Genomic DNA, 27,870 nt, shown 5'->3' on the forward strand with positions numbered 1-27,870 from the left:
AAAGGTCTTGTGACTACATGCCTCAGATTTATGCCACTGTTGTCCACAGTCCACAGGGAAACAGGGACAGGCACAAGAAAAGCCCAAGAACCAGAAATAATGTGCATATTAAAAGCCACCCAAGAGCATCAATTGGCTATTAAAAATTCACCCTCTTTAGTAAATAATAACCAGGTCAAAGCTTTGACTTTATTGAATGGATTCATACAGCTCATTCAGTGAACTGTGAATTCAGAAACAGTGAATTCAGTGAGATAAAACATCTCCACAATAGGGGTCAGTCCAGTGCTGTAGCAGTTAAGTTTGCACATTCCACTTCAGCAGCCCGGGGTTTACACATTGAGATCCCTGGCACAGACCTATACACCTCTCATCAAGCCATGGTGTGGCCGTGTCCCACATACAAAATAGAGGAACACTGGCAGAGATGTTAGCACGAGGATAATTTTCCTCAGTAAAAAAAGGAAGACTGGCAACAGATGTTAGCTCAGGGCCAATCTTCCTCACCAAAAAACAAAAACAACTCCATAATAGAAAATCTGCATATGTGTGTACTTATATTACATAGAAACCATGGAATGTTTTTATACTTGAATCTTTCAGAATAAAACATAATGTTTCTCCCCACCTATCCAGAGAAAGAACTAGTTCATCCTGTAATGAAGCACCAACCACTTGTAACTCAAACGGTAAGGCATGTTTCACTTCATCTCTAAGAGGACATTATGCATGCTACCACAGTGTGGAACATACTGCTCTATTTCATTCTGTACCTCTCAGTTCTGCCCCACTGCACCCCTCCATATCACTGGGGCCAGTTTTGCTCTCTCTGGAACCTGTTCATTCAGTAAGAATCCAGACATTCTAGAAACATTAGTTGGAAAGGAACTCAAGGTCATCTCATTGGAAAGGAAAAAAGTAAAAACAGCAGAATAAGATAGGTAAAGAGATTCCAGGGCTGAGAAAAGTGCCTTGGACACTTACCCTGCACTAGGAAGTGGCAATGAATGAATGTATCAGTGCAGGGGAATCTCATGATTTGGAGCCAAAGGTGCCTGGTTTCAGTCCTGGCTGTACCTCTTACCTGATGTGCAACCTTGACAACCACTTATTTCTTGGCCTCGGTTTTCTCCTATATAAAATGGAGGCAATAATATCTACTTCACTGGATTATAGTGAAGTCAAAATGATATCATTAAGGCAATATGTTAAATAATATAATACAATTAAAGAATATAATCAAATGTAACAAAATAAAATATAAAGCATTCAACAAAGCACCTGTTCAGGTGAATTTAGATCACTTTCCACCTTTTATATGTCCAAAAATCACTGGGTATTTCTTTGTTGATTTAATTTTAAAATAATACTACATGACTGATTTTTATCTTTAATATGCTACATCTTGTTTGGTTTTTCCCTTCTGAGTCTTGAATTGTTTTTCCTATCATTTTTTACACACTTCTAAAAAGGAAATGTATGAACAACTCCTTCAGCTTGATACTCCAGGGGCCAAAAGCAAGAGGAAGTAAAGGAAAATCATTCCTCATTATGAGTATGACATAATGCCCTATATCCATGCATTTATTAAATAATCATAGTTCTCCTGTTTTCATTAATAGGTATTAGAGCAGCATGAGATAACCATACATCAATGAGCTGATATAACGTTAACTCAAAGCAAAGAAACACATCATTTTCTTAGCCTAAACAGCCTATTTGTGGGTAAATGTAAAGTTACTGTCAGGTTTTTAGGACACTGAAGGTAACTTGGTGAGCCCCAGGGGATACTTCTCATCTTAAGAATGAGGAAACTAAGACCCAATGAATGAAGCAACTTGTCCAAAATCACACAGCTAGCCCTGACAGAGCCAGACCCTAACCCAGGACGTCTAACTCTCAGATAAGCCCCTTCTCCTCTATACCACAACTTTGAAATAACCTCCCAACCAGAAAGTTGTGCCTAGATTTTATTTTCTCAGATTATTGATTAATATGTCACACAGGACAGAAATAAAAGGCTTGCTAAAGTAAAGACAGAGTCCATCGATCACTACTCCCCCATCCCCAAGCCTCATCAGTCAGTCACTAAAGGAGATTATGATATACCGGAGAACCTCAGCGCAAGACTCTTCATTGTGCTGCAATTTCTTTAGAGAAAGCGGATCTGAGCAGAGTCCTCAACCTGTCAGACTCCAGAGCAACTGTTCAGAGGAAGCATTTGGAGCCACAGGTCTTCAAAGTAATTTCCTTGGGAATACTGTTTATAGCAATAATATCTACACAAGCGCTTCCCAAACACTGGTCCATGGATCAATGACAATCCACGATAAAGTTATCACTGGCCCACAGAGAAATGAGAACAATAAGAATAACGCACTGATTGTTGATACAACTAAATGTATTCAATTTAAAAGACTGTTGTTTATTCTGAGATCATGTATTTCCTAGTTTTGTTTTTAATATCCATGTCCTTTCTTTTAAAAAGAAATGTATAGCATTTAAAAAATATATTTTTAATTGGGAAAATAAAGACTCACCATGTATCATGCCACCACTTCCATCATCATTATAAAATAGTCTGTGAATCAAGAAACCAAGAAACCTCTCTTAGCAATGGGCAATAGAGGCTGTGTGCCTGGAAGCATTAAAGTCTCCACTGAGAGTGGAGCCCTCCCAGCAGAAGTGGAGGCTTAGAGAAGGGACTGTCACTGCAAGGGTCAAGGGACTTCGGGAAGCTTCGTAAAACCATTCTCCAACATGACACTCACCACGCAGGTATCTTCTAAATTGAGTCACATGGGGTTTTCCTTGTATAATATTTGGGATTTTTGTTTCAATTTGTTTGCTTCCATTTTTCACATTCAACTAACATTGGTGGCTAACAACCTACCAAGTGCCAATATCTATATCAACAGTCTTTACATGTATTATTTTTCCTAGCCCTGTGAGGCAAGCCTTAAGTATTGAGGGTGACCATGCCTGGTTTCTGTAGCACACTGCTACAAGCCTTTCATGATGGCCTCCCAGATCTGATTTCTCAAATTTGGTCTTCCTCATCTAGTTTCTGTGCTATACTCTCCTTTAGTGAAGCATTCTGCACATTACTGTTGATTAAAATCCTATTGATGTCAACCTGTTTCTCCTACTTCACTACTGTACTTTCAGTGATTTGCTCCACATCTAACACATAATAGATGCTCAATTATATTTATTGAATAAATACATTAATCTTGACTACTTTTCAAGATAATTCAATGGAATTATCAAAACGTTGACATTTTTTGTGAAAATAGACCTGAAAGGAAAGCTAGCTTTTACAGTTCATTTTGGAAACAGGGTGAAAGGAAGATCTAAGGAAGTGATGGGTTTTCATCAGCAAAAATAATTATGAGAATTACAATCCAAGAAACGTAAAGTTCCTACACATAGCAAGTGTTCCATAAACATTAATCTTCTTCCCTTTCCAACTCTTTTCTGATTAGTTGTTCACTGGAATGCTGCAGTGATTTATTTTTCTTTTTTTAGGAAATCTGCTTTATTGTTGTCATAACACTGCTTTTTAAAAAACTATGGTATCAATACTGGGCCAAGACAAAACACCTTGAAAACACCATTTCACCACTTGTTATGTTCTTCAGAATACACACACATACACACACATACACTTTCCAAAATCTTGGTTAACATCAGATCGCTGATTATTATAAGTATAATCTTCCAGCCAACTGTGTCCATATCAAATGGCCCAGACCACTTCTAGGGGCCATTCATATTTGATCCAATTTTAAAGCTTTTCCAATTTTCTGTGGATGATCAAATCAAAAGCTTCTTCAAAGCAAACACTAAATATACTTTTTTTCCTTAATATGTCTTCACCTTCAGGCTTTCACAGTATAAATCAGTGTGACAAGACTTTGAGGAACACTATAAAAGCTACTAAAGAGTAAGCACTATTTAATTCTAAGAACACCTGGTAGTTGATAAATACTAAATAGCCAGAAGACATCAACTAGGGCTAGAAGCACCAATATCCCAAGAGTTACAAAGATAATTATATCTGTTTTTGAAAGAGGCATTTTTAAAATAATAGGTAAAAGTGGCAAATCTATCAAGATCCTATCATTTGCTAAGTGCAACATGACTCAGATTTTTATAATTTGTTCGCAAAAATCACCAAGTCTCTGAAATGTGTCAGGTTATACTGATGTGCATATCTCTTTCCGTTGTACCTATGTATTCTATTTCCACTGCTCAGTGTAAAACGGTGTTTAATATCCACTTTAAACCCAATGTTATCAAAATATATTTTAGCCTACATTTAACAACTCTGGAGTAGGCCAAAAACCTAGTACATTTTCTCCTCATTATCACCTCAGTGAGAGTCCCTTGCCAGGATCTGGCTAGGAGGCTTATATCTGACAAAGCTTAATGAAGTGTTAATGAAGGGAAAATGTCCCCAGCCCATTCTGGGCTTTGTTCAGAACAGGTTTAAGTGTATCCTGGTAAAAAGCTTTAATAGTGGCTCTTTTTTCCCCAAGAGAGGATAGATAAAGTGAGAGGCTGAAGACTTGGGTTTGCCATCTTTTGCTTGAATGGTATTGCCTTTTATTCACTAACACTAAGGTTTAATGATGAGCTTTATTTTTAAATTCCTCTGTATGGGCCTTTACCCATGAATTCCCCATTCTAGATGTCTGCCCAATCTTTCTAATAAGTCTTGGTTCTTCAGCATCTAGACTTACTAAATCCATAGCTTCTTTTTCTTCCCTTTAAGTAACTTGTTGATCTTCTCCAGTCCCATCTGAGCTCTTCATTCAATTTAAATCTCATCAGCCAAGATCTACAAAGAATTCCTATGGCCAAACCCTCTACCATTCTGTTTGACTCCCCTGTTCTGACCAGACACCATAGATTGCTCATCACCACTAAACACACTTCCATGTGATTTACATGGTTCCCTTCTCTTGTAGGCACTAGATTAGGGGCCAGAAGACCTAGATCTGCCACTTACAATTTCTCAGTCTTTGATGTATCTTTTAACTTCTTAAAATCTTAGTTTTCTTATCTGGAGAATGGGGATGGTGATAATAATCATCTTTGTTTCTCAGAGAAACAACCTAATTATCTATTTCTCCTCTTGCACAATAATTGTATCAAATTGAGACAAAGTACATAAATTCACTTTGAAAAATGTAAAATATCATAAAACTTAAGATTTGGTTATCTACTTTTTATCTCCAGCCACACATTTGTGGTGTTTCTTTCTGATCTCTCTATTTTCCCTCTCCTTTCTTTCTGAAAGTCTCCCTGCTCTTCTAGTACGAATCCCTACTTGCACACAAATTTCCATGCATACTTGAGTCCTTCTTTCCCAAGTATCTCAGTTAGAGGGATGCTTCAAGATGAGAAGTGAAAGGGGTAATCTCAGGGCATCATTTTTGGAGAAAAGAGAAGACCTATCTGCAGCCTGTAAGTAGCTGGGAGATACCAGTTTCTGAAGCTTTCTTTAAATCACTGAAGAGTCTCAACCAATAGAATTTACTTTATCCAAATTTGCTTTCCATCCTCCTACCTGTGATTATCATAAATTTCTACAATCCCCAGCATATAGGTCTTCCACTAAATATAGTCCAAAACATCCTTCAATGATATTTACTTTTATCAATATCTGACAGATTCATTAATATACTTTTAATCAATTATCTCAGACCACATTTAGTGCAGATAAAAGAGAACCAGGTAAAAAAAAAATCTCATTCCCTCCCTCCCCATCCTAGTTTCAATTTGCTCTTGCCCCTCACCTCTAGTCAGGAGAGAGAAAGCAATTCATTACATCACATTATCTGCTGGACTGAACTACTACACAGGACTGGTGTTTTGCTGAGGTAAAAGTCCTACCAGAGACTGACCTGATAATCTGGAAAATTAGGCCAACTGCAAGAGAGAACTGAGGTGTGGCCTCAGGCAAGTCACTTAATCTTTCTTGGTTTCAGTGTCCTCTACCATGAAATAAGGGCATTTCCCTAGCCTCCGAGATCTGTTCCAGGCCGAAAGGTCTTTGACATAGTACAGCAAGATAACACGTTCACGTGGACTTCTGCGGAAGGGCGAGGACTAGGATGGGGTGAGGATGAGAATAGGGTGCTCCTTTTCAGAACTCCCTTTCCCTGCTCACTGCATGTAAAGAGCTGCAACCTTCTCTTCGCAACATTCTGCATGCCAAACCTCAAAATCCATCAGAAAGGATGCAGTTTCACAACTCATAATTTGACGACACATTTTCAAATTTTGCCGCGCTCTCTCGTTTCTTTTGTTAACTTTTAATCTACTCACACTGACCCCTGTACATTTTCTGTGGCTCCCCCCTATTCAATTGCTCACTTCTTCAATTAACATCTTCTTTTCTTAGACCTCATATCAGAAATTTCTAGAATGGATTATCTGCCTGGTTTTTGTAGCTCACTGCTGCAAACTTTTCGTAAAGGCCTCTCAGATCTTACTTTATCAAATTCAGTCTTCTTCATCTAATTTCTGTGTCATTTTTCTCCTTTAGTGAAGCATTCTGCATGTTATAAATCCTAATCCCTTCATTTTGCAGATGAAAAAGTGAGACTAAGATTAAGGGACCTGGCTAGTCAAACAGCTATTGTTGGTTGTAAAGCAAGGCTGAGAACCACGCCTCCTGACTTTATAGTTCAGTGTAGGCTCTTTCCACTGTAACCCCAATTGCCACTGAATGAATTATTTCCATTCAACCCCATGGAGTAGCCCAAGGGAGAACAAGGTCCCCTTCACCACCCCAAAAGTGAGGAATAGGGGCCAGCCCAGTGGTGTAATGGTTAACTTCACACACTCCACTTGGTGGCCCAGGGATCGCCAGTTGGGATCCCCGGCACGGACCTATGCGCCACTTATCAAGCCATGCGGTGGCAAGCATCCTACATATAAAATAGAGGAAGATACGCACAGATGTTAGCTCTGGGGAAATCTTCCTCAGCAAAAAGAGGAGGATTGCTGGCGGATATTACCTCAGGGCTAATCTTCCTAAAAAAAAAAATGAGCAGTAGTATTGCATTCACTATACTACCTTTGTGATACAAAGTGATCTTAAAAAAAATTCGCCCCTTGGTCCCATGGCCAAGTGGTTAAGTTCACGTGCTCTGCTTCGGGGGCCTGGGGTTTCGCCAGTTCGAATCCTGGAAGCAGACATGGCACCGCTCATCAAGCCATGCTGAGGCGGCGCCCCACATACCACAACTAGAAGGACCCACAACTAAAAATACAGAACTATGTACCGAGGGGCTTTGGGAGAAAAAGGAAAAAATAAAATCTTTAAAAAAAAAATTAGCCCCAAACCCTCTTTCCTCAATTCAGATATTGGGGACATACATCTCATATTTTATATAATCATAGCTGTGTATAACTGCCTATTGTGGGATTTTTTTTGAGTTCTTTGACAAAAGAGATTGCATCTTCTGTACACTCTTTATAGCTGCATCCCCACCTCAAAACAACCCTTTTCCTCATGTCGAGTGTGCCTGCTGATATGCTCCAACTCCATCATCATCTAGCCCAGCCGGTGCTGTTAGGATCTATGTGAAAAAGTAATTAAACCATTTCTATAATTATTCTCTCATGCTTATAAATAATTAAGGGCTGTATATTCTCCCGAAAGCCATGAAGGGCTCAGGAACAGTGAATGACAAGGGGAAATGTGCCTTAAGAAGGAAGTGAACATTTCATGAGGGGGTGATGGGAGAGAAAGCAAGAAAGTAAGAATGAGGAGTGGGCTAAGAGTGAGGAAAAAGGAAAGAGAACACAAAAGAGTGAGAAGAGAAAGCAGAGAGAGTTTCTGGAGACACTGGTAAAAATGAAAGGACAATTAAGAAAAACAGTATAACAGAACAGACTTAGTGCCAAAACAGGAAGAGAAAGGAATACAAGCAGAGAGAGGCTGAAAGAGGCCAAACATGTGTTACAGTAGTTATTATTATCATTCTTTCACAGATAGGAAACTGAGGCACAGAAAAGTTAAGTAAATAGGCTATGGTCACAGAACTAATAAGGAAGAGAGCCAGAATCTGAGTCCAAGTCTGTCTGAGCCTGAATTCTGTAGATATTCTGTCTATGACATTTTTATTTAGTTAGTTAGTTAGTTATTTTAAAGATTGGCACCTGAGCTAACAACTGTTGCCAATCTTTTTCTTCTTCTTCTTCTTCTCCCCAAAGCCTCCCAGTACCTAGTTATACATTCCAGTTGTGAGTAACTCTGGCTGTGCTATGTGGGGTGCCATCTCAGCACGGTTTGATGAGCAGTGCCATGTCCGCGCCCAGGATCCAAACTGGCAAAACCCTGGGCCGCCGAAGCAGAGCACACAAACTTAACCACTCGGCCAAGGGGCCAGCCCCAGTCTATGACACTTTTAGACCTTTAAAGTTATAAAATGCGAATCTACAATGATCTCAAAATAAAAAGTTTACTTTAAAAATATATACACAGTGTTATTACCATTGTTACTTATCAGTAAATGAGCACTGATCCAGCCACAGCCCCTTAGCCATACCCCCACTGTGACCAAGGGCATAAATATGAAAGGTGGTGGCTGAAAGTCACCTCTGCCATGAAATGGAAGAGAGCTAGCAGGGTCCTACAGAGACAGGACATATGTCCTTGGTTGGCCTTATTAAATGCCAAGTTCTAACCAAATGAACCAACTTGACACAGACTACAAAACTAACGTTTGACAGCTCCAAAAGTCAAAAGCAGACCAGCTGGGAACTTTTAACTATGCCAGGTCCAAAGGTAGGGCATTGAGGGACTTGACACTGACAGGATGAAGCATGAAGACAGCTGTGTGTACCACATAAAGTACAAGTCACGTGGAAGAGTGGGTCACAGGAAACGGGAGAGGACAAGGTGAGAGAAGGACAGAGAAACATGAACCAGAAATGAGATGATGCAGGAGCACGGAGCAGACAGGAGAGGGAAAGGAGGACAGAGAGAAGCAGAAATCAGAGAATCTACAAGAGAGAAAAACCAAGAAGAACCCAGACACAGACAGGTTAGGAGTTGAGTCTCTGGGGCAGTAAAAGGCAGCTAAGAGTTCTTAGTTCAGAAAGTAGGAGTTGAGCCCTTTCTATAATGTGGAAAATCAAAACCATCTAGAAATTGTCAGAGTTCATTGATTAATCTGAGCTGCCCACTTCTGCTTGATTCTCTTCCCCTCCTCAGAAGGACCTCCAAAAGGCCTTCTGCCTTAATAGCTGTAATGCTCTCCAAGGCTCCAGAGCAGGTTCAGTGCTGTCTCCTGCTCAGCCAACGATAACCAACACCCTTCTCAGTGGCTGCCTTCAGTATTTATATTTGGAGCAAGGCCTCCCAGCAGAGCCTAGCCTCATGCTAGGATTAACGAGGCTCCCTGTGAATGGCACAATTTGTAGGAGTTAGCAAAGTATCTTCCTTTTTAAAAATATATTTTCGTCATGACCCAACATAGTATCTGAAATTCCACTTGTACAAATTTCTTCCTCTGAGTTAAAATATAAATGCCTATGGAAAGGGTCACACATTAGTTCCTCTTGTCTATTTAGACCCTGGCAAAGACTTAGTTTTATAGACTGTCTTCAAGTTTTAAATGAAACAGAGATTTATAAGGAGGACACACTGGGGGGCTACATGGAAAACAGGCCCAGGACTGAATCACACAGTGATTCATGGGGAAGTCCCATCAGAGGGCAACGCAGGAAGCTTGGGGCAGGGGAAGGTGAGTCGTCTCGGTAGCCAAGAGGCAGAAAAAGGACACTGGACAAGTACAGGAAGTGGCAATTGTCAAAAGGGGAGAGAGGAGTGTGGGAAAAGGGAATTTAAAACAAAGATTAAAAATGTATTTGTTTCCAGTTGCATTACTTTTCCCAGGGCTAACCATAGAGATCAGGATAACAAAGGTGCCCACGGTCACTACTTGGAAATCCCAGAAACACAGAAAAGAAACCAATTCAAGCTCTAATGCTACCCCCCAGCAGACAAGAAACCAGCTCCAGATACTTGCAACTCTTAGAAGCATCAGAGGCCCTACTGTAATGACTGGGGAACCTCTCTACTGGATGAAAGAGAGCACAAAAGTTGAATACACCAAGAGAAGAGGAAATGTCCTCTTCAAGAGCATGTAGAGTGAACCTGTGTCCAAATCCCCTTCTCTGCTTAACAGGCTAGTTTTTGTAATAATCACTGATCTAGTCTCCAAGAACTGAAATGACACCAAGTACTCAAGGTGTCATCACTTCTTTCCTTTCACTGACCAATGCAACGTCCCCTTGGGCAGAGAAAATGCAGGGATAGATGGGAAAAATTCCAGAACCCCAAAGGCCACATTACTTTCCTTGGTAAAATTAGCCACCAATTTAGTCTCAGAGAATCAGAGATCAGGGCATTCACAAGTAAAGTATTCCTATCTCTTAGCTTCTGCTGATACAGACAGGCTAGATTTTTCTGGGAAAATGGATGGCAGGCAGGCAGATGGGATGAGAACTGGGACTCTGACCACCACCCTTTCTTTCTATCCTGCAGAGCAGCCCTGACTTGGGACCTACTGCTCAGCCTGGCCCCTAGTGAGCCTCACGAAAGCTTCCCTTGCCTACATGAGGGCAAATGGAGCTGCTGCTCTTGCTGCCACGGACAACTTCAGCTGAAATTCCCTACTCCTCTCCTGCCTGGTTCTGGGAATTATGCACTCACACTTCCTGCCCAAATTCCTCTATCCTTGGGCTCCAACCGCAGGATACAGACCTTCTTTGCCACTTTCAGTATCAACTTCAGCTTCCAGAACCATCCATCCAGAGTAGGAGACCCTCTGTGATCTCCTCTCAGAGGCACTGTGAGGGGAGGGCTCTAGCAGAGATTCCAGGCAAGGAGCCAGCCAAGGCCAAGGGGAAGAGAATTATTCACAGGATCACAGATGTAAGAGATGAAAAGAACTTGCAAAAACACATCTCACTCATCCATCCCACCTTGCAGTGTAGGCCCTTTTCCAAGAGCATATGGCCTGTTCCCATCTGATTTCAAAGGCTCTATCATTACCAACAAATACATACGGAGTGCGCCTGATGTGCTCCGTGTTGTCCCAATCACAAGAGGAGGAGACTAAGGGGCTCTCTTCCTTTGGAAAGGATTCTCACACTTGTGAGATAAATTTGCCTCTCTTCTGCATTGCCTGAGCCCACCTAAATATCTGTCTCTCCGGCCTGACATGGCTACCTTTCACACTCTTGAATCCCACTCTTGCACATACACTGGCCTCTGATCATCAGGAATTAACAGGGAGAGTATGTGCTGAAGGCCCAGCAAAGAGAGGTATAGCAAGAAGGAGCTGAGGAGAGGGCCAGTTGAAGCCACCTTTGGGCACCACTCAAGAAACTGGTAGGGATTTTGTTTCAAAGTAACAGCAGTTACAGTTGATTTGCTATGACTATTCAGGAAGCAGAAAGAGACAGTTTTCTCCAAGACCAACAGCCATCCAGGACAGTGAGGCAAAGACACTGCTCCTACTTTGTCAACTTCTCATCTGCTGAGATGGAATCTTAGACTGAGGTACATCTGATTTCACTTACTCCTGACATACAGCAAGCTAGAAAAAAATACCCCTCTAACCCCAGAAATGTGACTGAAGAGTTTGATCTGATTCAGGAATCAAATCCTGGGGCATACACTTGGAAGTGTCATGGACTTGAGGGTCTCAGGTTCACTCCTGAGAGCTTAAAGTTGAGAAGGAGGTGGAGCTCCTGAGCAGCTTCAGTCCCGGGCCCCATCAGACTGGGAATCACCTTGGCTGTTGTGCTCACCGCCATGTCCTTTTCTCTTCAAATTCTCTTTTCCTTTCTACTTTTTGTCTCTTGTCCTACTCTCTTCTCTCCTTCAGAGCTCTTTTCTTGTTCTGAATGTTTAGGTCCTAATCAAGATCAACTGGGAGATGGAGGAATCAACTCTGCCCAAGTTCCAGTTGGTCCCTGTTTGGACAGTTGGAACATTCCCCTCCAAGCTGAGCTAGAGGTCACAAGAAGACCAAGTAAATGAAAGTGTTCAAGAGAAAGTAAAGCAAACTACTGAAGTCCATAGGCTCTACTGTTAGTCAGACAAGGCTTCCTGGTTCCACACTGCCAGTACCACTGTGTGACTGTGGGCCACTTTCCTCTCCCATCTTCAGTGTTTTCATCTGTAAAAGAAGGAGAATAATTCTACTGCCTAAATCCTGGGGCTCCTTTGAGAACTGAATTGGCTAAATGCAGGTAAACCACTATCTCATATAAAGTATGGCACTAACATGCCATGGCACTAAAATGTAGTAGCCACTTGGTTTTTTTAAAAGTGGGGAATAGAATGAAGCTGACTTCTTCTGAAATTCCAGATCTAGCCCACGCTGGTCTCTTAATAACCAGGGAAAATCCAGGATTCAAAACACATGCAAAAGAGCATGTTAATGGATTCTAGACCAAGATACTCCAACTGAAAGTCAGAGACAAGAGGGACGTAGAACTGACATCTGATGGTTGATGTCCCCATCCCCAATTTCACAGCTTCTCCTTATTTTTCACATTGCTCCCTCCCTTTCATTTTCCTTTGCTGTCCTCCTCATCTCCTTTATCTTCTTCTCATCTTTCTCCAACTCCTCTTCTTCCTTCTTAATCATTATTAAGTAGCCACATGAATACACTGCAGTGGGGACCATAAAAATAAAGCTCAACAGATAGATCCTGATCCGTCACAAAACTTTATAACCCTTTATAACCTAAACAACATGCCATCTTCTACTCACCAGTGGTTCCCAAACCTGGCTGTAGCTCAGAATCCCTTGGGGGTAGTTTGTAAAAATAGCAATTAGTGGGGCTTTACTCTAAACCTATTAAATTAGATTCTCTGGGGATGGGACCAGAGAATCTGTATTGTTAAAACATAATAATAATAAAATAACTCCTCTGTTGATTCTCAGATCTAGTCAGTTTAAGAATCACTACCACATATTTTACAAGTAAACTACAGAAATTCCATCAAGCTCCTTTTCCCCCTTTCTTAACGTTTTCTAACTCCTTCATTCTCACCATCCCATCAACTTACATCATGCAGCTTATTTTTTGAGAATTTACAAGATTTGCTTTTATAAGAGTAATGAGAACATTGGCATGGTAAGAAAAAGAAAGGCAAAGGGCTTGGAGGGAGCTAGAAGGGCTATGCAGACAGTGGATCTATAAAAGCAGAAGAAGTAAGAATGCAGAGGGAAGGCAGTAGAAATAAGGGTAGGCAGTAGGAGTAGGAGGGAGGGGTGGGTTGCAGCAGCATGCAGAAACCACAGTGAAGCCTGGCTTCCTATGAAGTCTATTGTCCTAGAAGCATGATGGTCAAAGGTTGAAGGCTCCTGCTCCCTACAACTCTGGACAACATGTTGTCAAGGCAACAGGATGCATCTAAGACACATGGTGGCAGGTCATGAGGACTTGGAGGTATGCCAGGAATCCTTAGTTAAAGGCAGGCTACACTGACTGGCTGTGCCATTACACTACCTCCTACTCTCAACACTCACACTTCTCACCCCAAAATCTTACCTCAGTTGCTCCATTCCCTGTGGCACTCTTCTCAGTACCATCGCTTTCATTTGGAAAGAGGGGAAATTACATCAGACTGCAATTATGCAGACACAAGTCCAGGAACCAGCCACGGGACACTGCCGCATGGGAACTCTAAGAACTCAAATAGAGAGCAGCTATTCAGTTAGAGTAAAGCCAATTATAATGCTTCTAACTTCCTACATTACTTTGCTAATTTGTTCCCAAGTTTATAAACAAAATTTGTGAAAACAAAATAAAAAGCCTTCATAATCCATAGATATATCAAAAGAAAATGAGGGCTGATTCAAAAGAAATTTGTATTTCAACACTACTAGAAATGACAATAGCAGCCATTTATTTAAAATCAGATGCGTGCCTAGCAAAGTCATGAGTCCTTTAAAGGTTATTTCTTTTCATCTCATAATAGCTCTTTGAAGTTGATGAGTATTGATCACATCATAGATGAGAAAGAACAGATCACAGAAGTCACACAACATGCCAAGAGGTCACCCAGCTTCTGAAAGGTGGAGACAAGACTCAAAATGGCTCCAAGGTATATATTCTATCCACTATCAAAACTGCTTCCAGCTGAAAAGAGGCTAAGTCAAGTTATATCACTCCCTTCTTACATCCTCTAGAATGAAGTGAAAAATATGCAACTCTGTGTGCTAAGACTCTCAGGCCCTAACATGGTCCACTCCCAGAGTGCCTTTCAACCTTGCTTTCTACCACTGTTCCCACTGTCCACCACCTTTCAACTCTACTGACCTTCCTGCTACTCATCAAAAAAACAAACAAACAACAAGAAATATGGCCTCACTTCAAGGCCTTCACACCTGCTGTTCTCGCTGCGAAAATGCTGCTCCTCAATTCTTCATGCGTTTTGATCCTTGTCAGACAAATCTCTAGTGCTACCTCCTATGAGACCTTCCCTGACGACCCTAAAATAGCCCATGATACCCTTTTCCTATTCTTTTTCATTAAAACATCTACCACTACCTACAATACAGTCCTTCCTCCTCATCTGCAGGTTCTGCATCCACAGATTCAACCAACTGCAGATCAAACGGCCTACAATGTTTGTGTCTGTACTGACCATGTACAGACTTTTTTCTTGTCATTATTCTCTAAACAATACAGTATAACAACTATTTACACAGCATTCACTTTGTATTAGGTATTGTAAGTAATCTAGACGTGATTTAAAGTACATGGGAGGACGCGTGCAGGTTATATGCAAATACTACACCATTTTATATACAGGACTCGAGCAGCCACAAATTTTGGTATCCACAAGGGGTCCTGGAACCAACCCCTATGGATACCAAAAGGACGACTGTAAGATTGTTTACTTTATGTGTTTAATTATGTGTCTGTTTACTGTCAGTCAATGTCTCTCTTATTGACTGTTATCTCCAGGATCTTAAACAGTTCCTGACACCCAGCAGATACTTAATAAATATTTTTTGAATGAATGAATAAGTAAATGAGAAAGGATGTTGTTTGCTAAGGGAAATTTCAAAATCTCTTGCTACTGCCTTTGGAAATTTAATTGCATTGATTAAATTTAGTTGGTGATATCTTGCTGATTAGCATGTCATATGAATTGCCTAAGTTTATCAAAACTTTAAAAAAGTGTTTATTTCTTTCTGCTTCTCTTTCAAAAGAGTGCTAATAAAGTAAAGATTATCACTGGCACCCAACTGCTTTGCATGAGAAAAGCTTTTCTCTGCAACCTCAGACTGCACCCCTAACTTGAGGCAGCCCTTTTGCCATGTCTGACAGCTGGAAACAGAGTGGACATGAAAGTTATAACTCGAGGTGTGAGTGCCAGGTTGTTGATTGCTGCTATCTGGCAGATGTGAAGAAGGCAAGGGTGATGGAGATAGCAGCCTAGAGAGAGATAAGGAATGCATTTGCCAGTAACCAGAGAGTAATCCTATCATCCATTTTCATTTGGGTTAAAATACTTTTCTCTTAAGTGCAATTGACATCTGCTGCACTGAAATAATTAATTGTTCCACACATTTAATAAATGTATATTAAGGGCTTACTATGTGCTAAGCCATATGTTAAGCGCTACAGATATAAAAATGAAAAAGACATAGTCCCTGTCCTTATGAAGCTTGTAGTCTAGCAGGACAGACAGCTAATTAAAAAAAAAAACTATTACGATTATCACCATTGCAATTAGGACTATGAAAAGTATGGAACAAAAGGAAACACAGGGAAAAAACTCAGGCATTGTGATTTGAAGGCAGAGAAGAAGGAAAATCTGAAAGCATGAGGACTTTGGATGGGGAGGGCAGCCCAAGGTGAGACGCACCATCCTGGGCACTGGGAAGGAGAAAGATACCAGCCACCTCATTTGAAAACACACCCCCACATGCACACAAAACAAAGAAGCAAAAATAAAAACAAGGAGAGAAGAGTGCAGAGAGGGAAGTATCAGGGCTAAAAGACAAACTTCACTGCCCCATAGTTCGGCCGAGAGGCCCAGCAGTGGAACAGTTGAACAGAAGGCTGACCCTTCACCCTTTCAGCATTGTCCCAGGCCCAGGGTGGTCCAGAATGTCAGATCACCGCCTTTGGAGAGAGCTCCCAAAGTGCATGCCCACTTAGCACAGATCTAGGTGAGCTCTATAGATCATACTGCTGATGGCTTTTTCTGTTTACATCACCCTCCTTACTCATTCACTTATTCTATGGAGGCTTACTGAATACCTCTCACAGACTCATACTTACTGATTCCCACTATTTGCCAGGCCCTTTCTAAGCACTTTCAACAACTTTACTTAATAATCTTGAGAAATAGGGTCTATTTTTATCACCATTTTATAGATGAGGAATCCAAGGCTCAGAGAAGTTAAGCAATTTGCTGAAGGTCACACAGTAAATGGCGGAGCCAGGAAACAACCGAGGTAGTGAGATTCCAGAGTTTCCCCTCTTAACTATGGTGTGTGTTACTTTCCTAGAGCTGCCATAGCAAATTATCACATACTTGGTAGCTTAAAACAACAGACATTTATATTCTCACAGCTCTGGAGGCCAAAAGCCTGAAATCAAGGTGTCGGCAGTGTCACATTCACTCTGAAGGCTCTAGGGGAGAATCTTCCTTTGCCTCTTCCAGCTTCTGGTAGCTTCCTTGGCTTGTTGGCTAAATAACTCCAGCCTCTGCCTCCCTTTAAAGGCCTTCTCCTTTATGTCTATGTCTTTGCCTTTTCTATCTCTCATGAGGACATTTTTCTTTAGATTTAGGGCCCAATGGACTAATCCAAGATGATCTCATCATAAGATCCTCAACTTAATTACATCTACAAAAGCCCTTTTTCCAAATCAGGTCATAGTCACAAGCTCCAGGAGTTGGGACATGGACATATATTTTTGGGGAGCCACCATTCAACCCATTACAGTGTGTGTATAGAGTGTACAGTGTAATAAGTGTTAATCTTGTAATAAAAGTTAGTTGTTACTATGCACCAGACACTATGGCATGTGCTGGGAATACAAAAATTAGTAAAGCATGGCCCTGGCTCACAATGAGCCCGTTATACAGCAAGTGAGACAGACAGGTAAACAAGATGAGTTACAATAAGAGCATAAATAGGGAACAAGGGGAGTGCAAAAAAAAAGAAACAGTAAATTCTGTGAGGATGACAGTCAGAAAAGGGTTCACAGAAGAAGTTCTATGACTTTTGAAGAGTGAGTAGGTGTTTCCGGGTGGACAAGGAAGAGGATATTCTAAGGAAACGAGGTAGCACACACAAAGGAACAGAGATGTAAACAGCCAAGACCATTCAGGGAGCTGTAAATAATTTATTGTGGCCTGACATTACTGTTCAAGGGCAGGGAGGTTACGAGAAAATCTTGGAAGGGCGGCCTGGGATCACATCAAAGAAGATGTCGTATTCCGAGCTGTGGGAAGCCAACGCAGTTTTAAGTGAAAGCGTAACTATCAGATTTGAGTCTCTAAAAAATTACACAGGTAAGCTACCATATGGTGATGTAAATAAGAGAGAAGGAGTGCCAGCACTGAGGCCATCATAGTGCATGGAGGGGAAGGGACTGGTAAGAAGGCTTCTCTACTGTTTGCGTAACTGTTGTGAAGGGAAGGAAGTGGTCTCGGTTAATTTCTGGACTGAATAACTACTCCCTTCTTAGAACTCCCTCTTGGTATATATGATGACTCTCTTTCCTTGTTTTTCTTGTTCTCCTGTTATCTCTCTAATAATTTTCTCAGCTCCTTTATCATCTCCACCTCTGACCATTCCTCAAATGATGGTGCACCCTAAAGTTCTACCCTTGACACTCTTCTTTCCTCATTCCACTTATTCATTCTGAGCCATCTCATTTACTCTGCTGGTGTCAACTACCCTCTCCTTGTCAATGAGGCTCACATCTGTATTTCCAGCCCAAATCACTCTCTTTACCTCAAGTTCCAAATCCAACTGCTTACTAGACATTTCCATTTATATGACCCACCCATGTTTTAAAGTCTACTCATTCTCATTCCCACTGTCACCAAATCTGACAAATCTAATTAGTCTTGTCATCATAACTTTTGTAATAGCACTAAAAGGGTCAACAGAGTTCACTGCTGCAGAAGGTCAAGAACAACTTGAAAACTCCGTTGGATTTGGCATTTTGTAGTAAGTGACAGATGAGAAAGTGAAAACAGCAATTTTAGACTGCCCTTTAAAGAGCTGAACTGTGAAAAGAAGGAGAGAGGGAAGAAGAACCAGAGCAAAGGAAAGCCTTTATGTTTATTTACTCATGTACATCTACTCTCATATACTAACATGAGAGGGACTTGAGCGTGTTCAATGAAAGTAAAATTGATATTTGGGGTAAGACTATTCTTGACTGTTGGGTACTATCATATATATTGCAGGACACTTAACATGCCTGGTCTCCAGGTTCTAACTGCCAGTAGCACACAGACATACATACACAAACACACCACTCCCCCCCAATCATTATGACATCCAAACCACCGCCCCAATACATTTCCAAACATCTCCTGAGGAACACTAAGCTAGAGAAAAGATGCCAACAGGGAGGAATAAGTTGATAATCAAGGAAAAAAGGAAATAACTGATGAGCAAGGTCCTAGTTCCAGAGGACATGTGAGAAGATTGGGCACAAAAGCAGAGTCTGGTGCGAAACAGGAGAAATGACAGATGAGAGACGTTGGGCTTTAGAATCACAGGAACACTGGTTGAATTCCCAGGTTGTCACTTACTCCCTTTGATAGACACTTTTGACTAACCCCAAAGCTGTTCCCAACCCGGCCCCCTTGCCACCTCCATCAGAAAGCCTCACAACCCCCACCAGGTTGGCCATGTGACATTATTTGGGCTCGTGAGATCAAGGATATGGGGCAGACTTTTCCTGATCTAATACCCACCTCCTGCCTCTTCCTTATGTGAGTAGAAGCATGATGCCTAGAGCTAGGGTAGCCTCCTCGCAACCATGACAAAAATGCCAAGAGAATCCCAGAGGTCAGCCCTGACATCCCTGCATCACTGAACCACCCCCAGCAGTCCCTGTCTCCAGGAACTTTGTCCCGAGACTCCAATAAACACCTATTTGTTGAAGCCACTGTAAGCGAATCATTACCTAAAGGTTTGGGCAAAAGAGTTAACTTCTCTGATCTACAATTTCCTCATCTGTAAAATGCAGACAAAATACATGCCTCATAAATTCAATGAAAGAATTAAATGAAATAACATACATAAGCTCATATAAGGTGACTATCTCAGAGCTTGACAAAAGTAAATATCAGTCAACGTTAGTTCTTTCTCCTTGTAACCTCATAACAACCCATGATAGTTTGGGTGTTCTTTGTCCCTGTAAAATAGAATTGTAGCAATAAATTGTTTTTGTCCCCAGAAAAATAAAATAAAACTAGCCTTAACGTTACTTTCTTGATTGCTGGATCCTTTTAAACCACAAAATCAAAATATAATTTTGAATAAAATATAGATCTAATGACTAAGAATGAGGCAAAAAGACAAAATCACAGAAGTCTCAAAAAGAAGAATGAAAATATTTTCTTGGTGTAGAAGTCATAATCTAAGGAGTTTTTCAGCAATAACAGTGTAATATATCAAAAATTGGCTGGCAAAATTAGTAAATTAAGTACTCCTCTCTATCTATGACATATTACTACTTCCCACCTGGTATCTTTATTATTTCCCTATCTAATAATTCACTTTTTCTCATATATCAACACTTCCAAATCAATGAGTGACCTTGAATTCAAACACTATTTTAGTCTGCTGTGCTTTCTTTCTTAACGTTCTTGACTTATCTTCACTGCTTATACCCTATGTGTATTAGTTTATTGAAATCACTGTATGTCTCTGCTTCGAAAATCTTGATAAGTTCTGATCATGTCACAGTCAGTAATTGCATCACCATAGAGGGGGAATCTACTGAACTGCTGCTTATTCACCAGGCTTAAAATGAAGGGTAGTAACATCCCAAGCTCTTCGCTTTCAGTTAACAGGAAAACTTTAGGATCCCCTTTTCACCAAATAATTTAGGTAAGATCTGGTATACGAAAATACAAGATAGTATATACTGAGGGCCTATTGTTTTCCAAGCAGTGGGTACATTGCTTCATAATGCTCAATGCTCTCTCAGAACTAGGTGTTATTTTTGTCCCCTTTTTACAAATGGAAATTTTGAGGCTCAGAGAGTTTAAAGAGCACAACTAAGGTCACACGGCTGAGAATGCACTCCAGAGGCTGCATTCTCTCCATGTTCTGACACTGCCTTCCTATAGACACAACATCACTTTCTTGGAGTATGGATAAGAAGTGATGGCTCATGTGTTACTTTCTAGCACCAAGCACCTCAATTTCTGTGAATGCCTAAAGCAATTTCTGCGGCCTCAGTTTTCCCAAGCATTAAAACTGCACCCGAACTTCAAGTGGCCAGTCTCTTGAAAGCAAATCCTAGGTCCAACTTGAAATGAGAGAACATGCTGGCCAACATGAAACACATTCCACAGAAGCAGGTAGCAAGACTGGAATCCAGACACACAGACAGACTTTAGAGGTGCGTCACTGCGAAGTCTATAGTGTCTTAGAGAGAACTGCCCACCCATCGTCCCTCAAAGCATAGTTCAAGCAAGTGGAGAAAATAGGAGAAGAGGAACTGACCTCAAGGCAGGCAATTCTATCCTAGCTTTTTCCTGACTTCCTCAGTGTGTGGACTGAGGGAGTTTTAAATTCAACCAAAAAAGTTTGAAAGTCAAACATACTTGGATTCAGATCCCAGTACCACTATTTTTCTAGGTATGTCACTTTGGCTACAGTACACAAACTCTCTCTGATCTAGTTTCCACATCAACTGAAAAGAAATACTACTACTTATCTCATAGGATTGCCTAAGAATTAAAATGATCATTAACATCATTCTGCAACAAAGCTGGCATACTATATTAGCTTCTTCCCTCTGACCTTTCCCACCTCTATGTCTTAACTCTGCTCATCCAAGAAATGCTATAAAACCACAGTTTGCTCTTGACGTATTCTGTCCCAAGGAATGCCATATGACTGACAACTAAAAGCAAGGTAAAAAACTAAAAGACACTAAAATTAGGGAAGAAGCACAGAGTACAGTATGAGTAATATAGCCCTCTTGGCTTCAAGATTATGTTGAATATGGAATCCCACATGAGCGATTGGAAGGCAAGCCTATTTACAGTGTCACATACCACTGCTGGGTCAGCCACTCTCTCCAAACACATTGCCATTAGGTGTGTGTGTGGGAGGGGGCATAGCGAGTAGTGGGGAGAGCAAGAAAAGAAAGGACCAAAGAAGAGCAGGGAGTATCTTCCTAGCCCCAGCTGGATTCCAAAATGTGGCTCTCTGCACAGAAAATGAGTGCTATTCAAAGCATCAATTCTCAACTAAGCAATTCAGAAAGGAAAGAATCATAGCAACAGACTCCAGAGTAAGAATATTTCCGTATGTCCTTTAACAAGGAACAATATATGGAATATGACGTATGTTTTAGTTATTGTACTTCACTCTGATCAATTTCCAGACCCTGACCCTTCACGCAGCATACCCTTTCTCTTCCATTCTTGCAGCATTAAAGACTAAATCTTGCATCATCTCACCCGATCCTACTCTCACTTTCACTTTCTGTTTTCCTTCCTACCTCCTGCCTAAGCCATTTTCATTGGTCCTAATGCAAGTGACAAAATAGTTGTCAATAAGTCTGTCATTCTCTATCACCACTCTTTACTTCATTTTATCTTCAAAATTTCGTAAAGTGGGTAGAGCAGAAAACAAAATTCAAATCCTATAAACTGTAAACTGAATATCACGTAGCTTAAGTGATTTCCTTGCCCAAATTTCCAAAGCTGCTCATGAGAATGGAAACTAAAACTCAGGCCTAATTCTTAGTTCAGGGCTTTGTGAGGCAGAACTGTATAAACAGAAAGCACAAGCTTCAAAACACGTACTTCTGGGATTTGAATCCCAGTCCCATTGCTCATAGGCTATGATATCCTGGATTAGTTATTTTACCTCTCTGAGCTAAAATCTGAAAACCCAAGAAAGATTTCAGCAAATCATCAGAGAAACCTTCTGGAAAGAAATGGAAATACGTCTAGTTCATTATTTAGATTCAGATGGGCATCCTAAATCCAGTATTTTGGGAAGAATAAAAGCAATTATAACAAGGCAAAACAAAACAGACTCTTTATACTCAAGTGGGGATTGCCAAACATCACCTTATACATTTTTAAATGTTCTCCGTTACTATTCTAAACACTCTTTTGTTACAAGTGCCTGGCAGTTCTTTCCTCGTTAGAGCTCTTCTATAACTGAACATGCCCTTTTTGCCTATGGCATGGCTACACTGCTGAAGAGCCTCAGCTTCCATGGTGGGGCAAGACCAAGGCTCCCATCCCACACTTCAAGGTCCTCCTCAGACTTTCACCTGAGCCCTCTTCTTGTTTGGTCTCCAGTTCAGAAGTGTCTCTACAATTGGGCATGACACTATTCAATTCCAATTCCTTCTCTGTATCTTGAAACCTCTCCCTTCAAATTGCTCCATATCACCCTCAGCTTAGCCTACTGAATGCTATGCTGGACATTTAGGGAAGCATTTGCTATGTAATATCTCATTTAATCTTCGACACTCTATAACAGATATATTATCACCTCCGTTATATAGACAAGGAAACCAAAGTTTAGAGTAAGTGGTTGGTAAGTAGTCCAGATTCCCACATCTAGGAAATGATGGTTAAAACCAGATCTGACTCCAAATTGTGAACTTTTAACAGCTCTACTCTACCAGTTCCTATGCTTCTTTCTACCATGGCATAAGGTGCACTTCCTCACTGGAAAAGTAGAGCACTAATTAATGTTTGTACTGATTAATTAGTATATGCAAAAAAAAAGTGAGCACAAGTTAGTTGACTAGATGCTAAACTTGTGTCTCTACTTTTGTCAAAAATCTTTATAACTGTGCTTTCTTCTATCACAAACTCCTTGAATCAGGGACTTTATTCCTGTAATACAATCCTCCACAAGGACACTTAATAAGTGGGTTTTATTTGAAACAAACTAACAAAAAAAAGAACCTAAGTTAAAATGGAGAGGTAATTACCCATCTCCTAGAAGAGGGAAGCAAAATGGAAGACTTATTTATCATCCTTCAGATGGTAACTATACCTTGAAGACTATCCCTTTAACATAGAGCAGTTTTATTTCTTAGATTTTCTGCTTCAGTTCTACTTTCAAATGTTTTGTCCTATTGCCCCATAGTTGATTCATAGTTGTCAAACTCTGTGTCCTCATTCCATGTTTGTAAAATATGTTGATGATACTTAAAAATAAACTTCTATTTTGAAAAATGGTCTTAGAATTAGAGGTGTTTTATTTCTGAAACTTGCCCCAAAAGTTTATTTCTCTGAGATCTGCGGGATTCTTTTTACTTGCCTTCATGCAAATCCTTTAAGCCTGTGAAGGTCCCTCTGCACAGCTCCCAGGAACCTTGGCGCTGCTGCCCTCTCAGTCCTGGTGGGTCCTGCTACTCCCTCCTTTGCAACCACCAGCTGCCCATTCAGGCATTTAACCCCTGGTGGCTGAGCTTCCATGTTATCAGGACCTCCTTCTTTCTTCCTTTTCTTCCTCTTACCTACCTTTTGAAAACTTATCTTTTTCACTCCAAAAGTCAGTTAAATACTGTTTAGGCTATTTTAGGAAATTGCCTAAAAATCATTGCCCACCTCCTTTTTTTGATGGAGAGAGAAAAGAAAAGATGGAATATTTGGGTGTGGTTGCAATGGGGGAGGATGGGGCTAAGTGGAAAGAGACCAGAGAAGAATCTCATTACAATGACCTAAAAGAATCCACCTCACTGGCTTAATCCTCTCTGTTACCCCTAGAAGCAGTAACCAATGGACTCTCTATGGAATCATGCTACACCGAGAGATACATCATTTTGTATCCTCATTAATTCTCTCCTCTAGTCAGATTCCAGTATTACCATTATGAATCAATTGATGGATTACTTTTAGTCAGATAACCTCCATCCCAATGCTATATAACAGAGAAGAAAGTAAAGAATAGGAAGGTATGTGAGACCTTAACCAGCCTCTCCACTTTCTTGAGAGGCAAGAGAGTGCATGGCCTTTGGAATCAGCAACCAATGTTCAAATCCTGGCTGCCACTTACTAGCTACATCATTTTGGATATGTTATTTAATGTCTCTGAGGCTCAGTTTCCTCATCTGTCAAATGGAAACGAATATTACTACTGAGCTCACTGGATTGTTAAAAGTACTAAAGATAATGAGTGCAAAGCACTATGTCCCCAGCCTATGATAAACACTCTAAAGCACCTAGAATACATCGGTGAACCAAAGGGCCCAGGCTCTCCACATGGTGTGCATCTTACTTCATATTATTATATTGTTATTACGCATTTGTAAGATAGACAACAGAGAAGCAACCAACCAGTTTAGACAATAACCTTTTAAACTGGGGAGAGGCAGTGAGGGGAGGGAGCAGTGGATCTGAAATAACACGGTTGCATGACAGCTCACATAAGCAAAAAAAAAAAAAAAAGATTGTCACCTGCCTTGCTCTCAAAATAAGTACGCACTTATTTATGATTCAAAAATTTGGCTCATCCATCTTGGCATTCTTTCAGTGCCATATTGTGCCCTCAAACTCCCACTGCTAAAATATAATATAATTTGCTAAGGACAATGATGTTAAAAAAAATCTACCTGAAGCAAAAACTCAATGGGTTTTGCCACAGTCTATATTTTCCATTTCCCTTAAGTTTATCCCACTTCCCTTAGCATGGGCTTCTCATGCCAGCATTTGTTTTCTAACATCTTTACCCACGCCCATGTGAATGGGACAATATCTTTCTCATATGCTACTGAAGTTCCTCCACTTAGCACTTTCCACTTGACCTTTCCTAGATTGAATAGAGGAAGCTCCAAAACAGATGCTAGCCATTTCTGACTGTTGCCAACAGATGGCGACAGTGATCATGCAAGGTTATTTCACTGGGTTAAGCCCTGCACTGTGCTGGTTCTCAGCTGGTCACTTAGCAGGCTTGTGGTGTCTGTGCTAGGTTTTGAAGTGTTTACAAACATCATTAACCCCAAGGCATGTCTTTTAAGTAGAAAACTAAAGCTGTTTTCAAAGTGATGTTAACAAGTATAAGATGACAATGCAAAGGTGCAAACTATTTTAAAAACCCAAAGTTATAAAAAAACAATAAATATTGCACTTGGGGTGAAATGAATCATCCTAAGATATGAATGACTGCAAAGGACAATACATATGTGAGAAATGCTGTATGTACACAAAAACCAATAATCAGTAAAGCAAGGGAAAATAACTGAACAAGTGAAAATGTAAAACAAAACATAACCACAAACAAAACACTTTTTCTGCAGTTAGAGAATAAGCCTCAATGTCAGATGATATTAATATAGGAGACACTAGGATTTATTTTAGACTTTAAAGCAGTGGTCCTTAGCCTTAACTGCACACTAGAATCATCTAGGGAGCTTTTCAAAATCCAGAAACCCAGGCCAAGAACCAGAATCTTTGAGGGTGGGACACAGGCACTGGCGGTGTTGAAAACTCTTCAGGTGATTCCAGTAGGCAGCCAAGGTTAAGAACCATTACCTTCAAATCTATGCATGGGGAAAACGCAGCTGCTACTGGTTCTATGGATTAAAATCCACTCAAAGTGCAGATCAACGTGTGATGAGCCTAGACACCTTAGCAAGAAATACTTCTCCATAACATCTGTATCTTCAAGGAGAGAAATTATGTGCCTCAAGGGATTTTTCTTTTTATATTCTTGAAACTGGTATGGCAGGGAGAACAAGTATTACCAAGGAAAAATATAGCACACCTTATTTTAAAGTTGTGAAGGAGCTATGTATACACATATTGGAAGAAAATCTATCACAGAACTACAGCTCCAATATCTCCTACTCATTTCAGTGAATCCATTTACCAACAAATGCACACACAAATCTGTTCAAAACTACAGGAGCTTCTAGATACCAGCGTCTTTCCTCCATTTTCACCTCTAAGCAATCAGACTAATTCCTGGTCTCATTACACTCAGTGCATTCTGGTTACCTTCCATCTTTCATAATCAAGTTTTGCATTAAAACAAATGCATCATTTAGTTCTCAATACAAATCTCCCAGGCTCTTCTTACTGTAGCCCCCTTTTACCTTATCTGCCATTATCATAGAGGAGCCCCCATGGATGCCCAGGATGGGAGTGAGAGTCTGGGCTGAAATGAAGTCAAGGATCTGGGCGATGGCTTCCTGGTCTGTGTCATCAGCAAACACCACCCCCTGGATCTTCCGGTCAGACATGAGATCACAGATGCGAGTGATAATGCTCTTTGGGTCAGTCTCGTTCATGGCTACCAGCTCCACACGGGGCACCACAGTGAGATGGTGGAAGTCATCTTTCTCGTGGGCATCCTTGATGGCCACCTCGTCTGAAGTGCCCACGAGGATGACAGCAATGCCAATGCTGGGAGGGCTCTTCTGGGAACGAGCTCTGCTGCCTGACACGGCCAGGACAGCCAACACCAGCCAGAACTTGGGAGAACAGCACTCTGCTCTGGGCTTCATCTTCAACTCGTCGACTCCCTGGAAACACAAAGACAGAGTGGTTAAATCAACACCCACACTACATGACCTGTCTTTGAAGAGGCTGATACTGCCAAGTCAAGGGCCTTATCTCCTTTTCTTGATCATCAAACCCAACTTCCATCTTCTAGCCTACTCTCATATCTCTCACGTTGGCTCAGCAGAGTGAGATAAAAAAAAAACTTTCAAAAGCATCAGAAATCCTTGAGCAAGATAATAAAAGATGCTATTGGTATAGCCATCAGCAGCAAACAGAAAGAGACAAATGAGGCAAAGCGGATGCAAGTGGTCCAGGCAGTCATGCCAAGGGCATAAACGCAGAAGTCTCCAAGAAGGGGTCTTACTGTTGCTGTGTGATCCCTGGCACTCCTGTCACAACCCATCCTAGTCTGCTCTTTGGCCAATGGAATGGCAGTGGCCAGGCAAAGTGGGCAGCAAAATGGGCTCAGGAGAGGTTAGCCACAAAACATGGTCTGGATAAGCTGGATAGAGGGAGCTGCAGATACATAAGCCCCACATTCTTGCTGCCTTTACTTCATGTTCACCCCAAAGAGGACAAGAGCCTGAAAATTCTTCAGCAACCCTTTTAGTATCTGGCTCTTACTACCAAGTCAAAAAAAACAACCAATATGTGGGCGTACTTTTAAAAACATCTCAATCGATCCTTACAATAAGCCAACAGGGGGAAAAATAAGAAAGATATTACCATCCCCATTTTATAGATGTTGAAGCTAAGGCTCAAAGAAGCTAAGAAGTCCAAAACCATCAATCAATTAAGTGAAACGAATGTAAACCCAGACCTTCTGACTTCTAGGCCAATTTACATTCCACTGCATTACACCGTGCATGCCTCTTACGTCACCAACTATTGCAAGGAATAGTTTTATTCTGATATGTTTATGCATCAAAGTATAGCGATTTGGACAAATACCACTAATATCTGCAGTAATGTTAGAGTCACCTTTGAAAAATTTTCCTTGACATCCTACAGCAGTGACTTCCCTGAAATGACTGACTCCATGGTTACATACAACTCACTACCTTTAGCTACAACAAACTCATGCCTTTTTACTTCCACAAATGCCCCTAAATCTTATACTA

At 40.8% G+C, this 27,870-nt stretch overlaps 1 protein-coding gene across 2 annotated transcripts in view; it reads right to left on the minus strand.

Moving 5' to 3' along the window:
• GRIN2B (glutamate ionotropic receptor NMDA type subunit 2B) overlaps nt 1-27,870 on the minus strand; it is a 402,656-nt gene that overhangs the window by 254,611 nt on the left and 120,175 nt on the right. For both annotated transcript variants that reach the window (XM_070619140.1, XM_008518527.2), the window contains one exon: nt 26,341-26,769. In XM_070619140.1, coding sequence (XP_070475241.1) covers nt 26,341-26,751 — 411 coding nt within the window. In that variant the 5' untranslated portion in view covers nt 26,752-26,769. The remainder of the gene's footprint in view (nt 1-26,340; nt 26,770-27,870) is intronic.

Source organism: Equus przewalskii, chromosome 5, assembly GCF_037783145.1.
Source record: "Equus przewalskii isolate Varuska chromosome 5, EquPr2, whole genome shotgun sequence".
NCBI classification, from domain to species: Eukaryota; Metazoa; Chordata; class Mammalia; order Perissodactyla; family Equidae; genus Equus; species Equus przewalskii.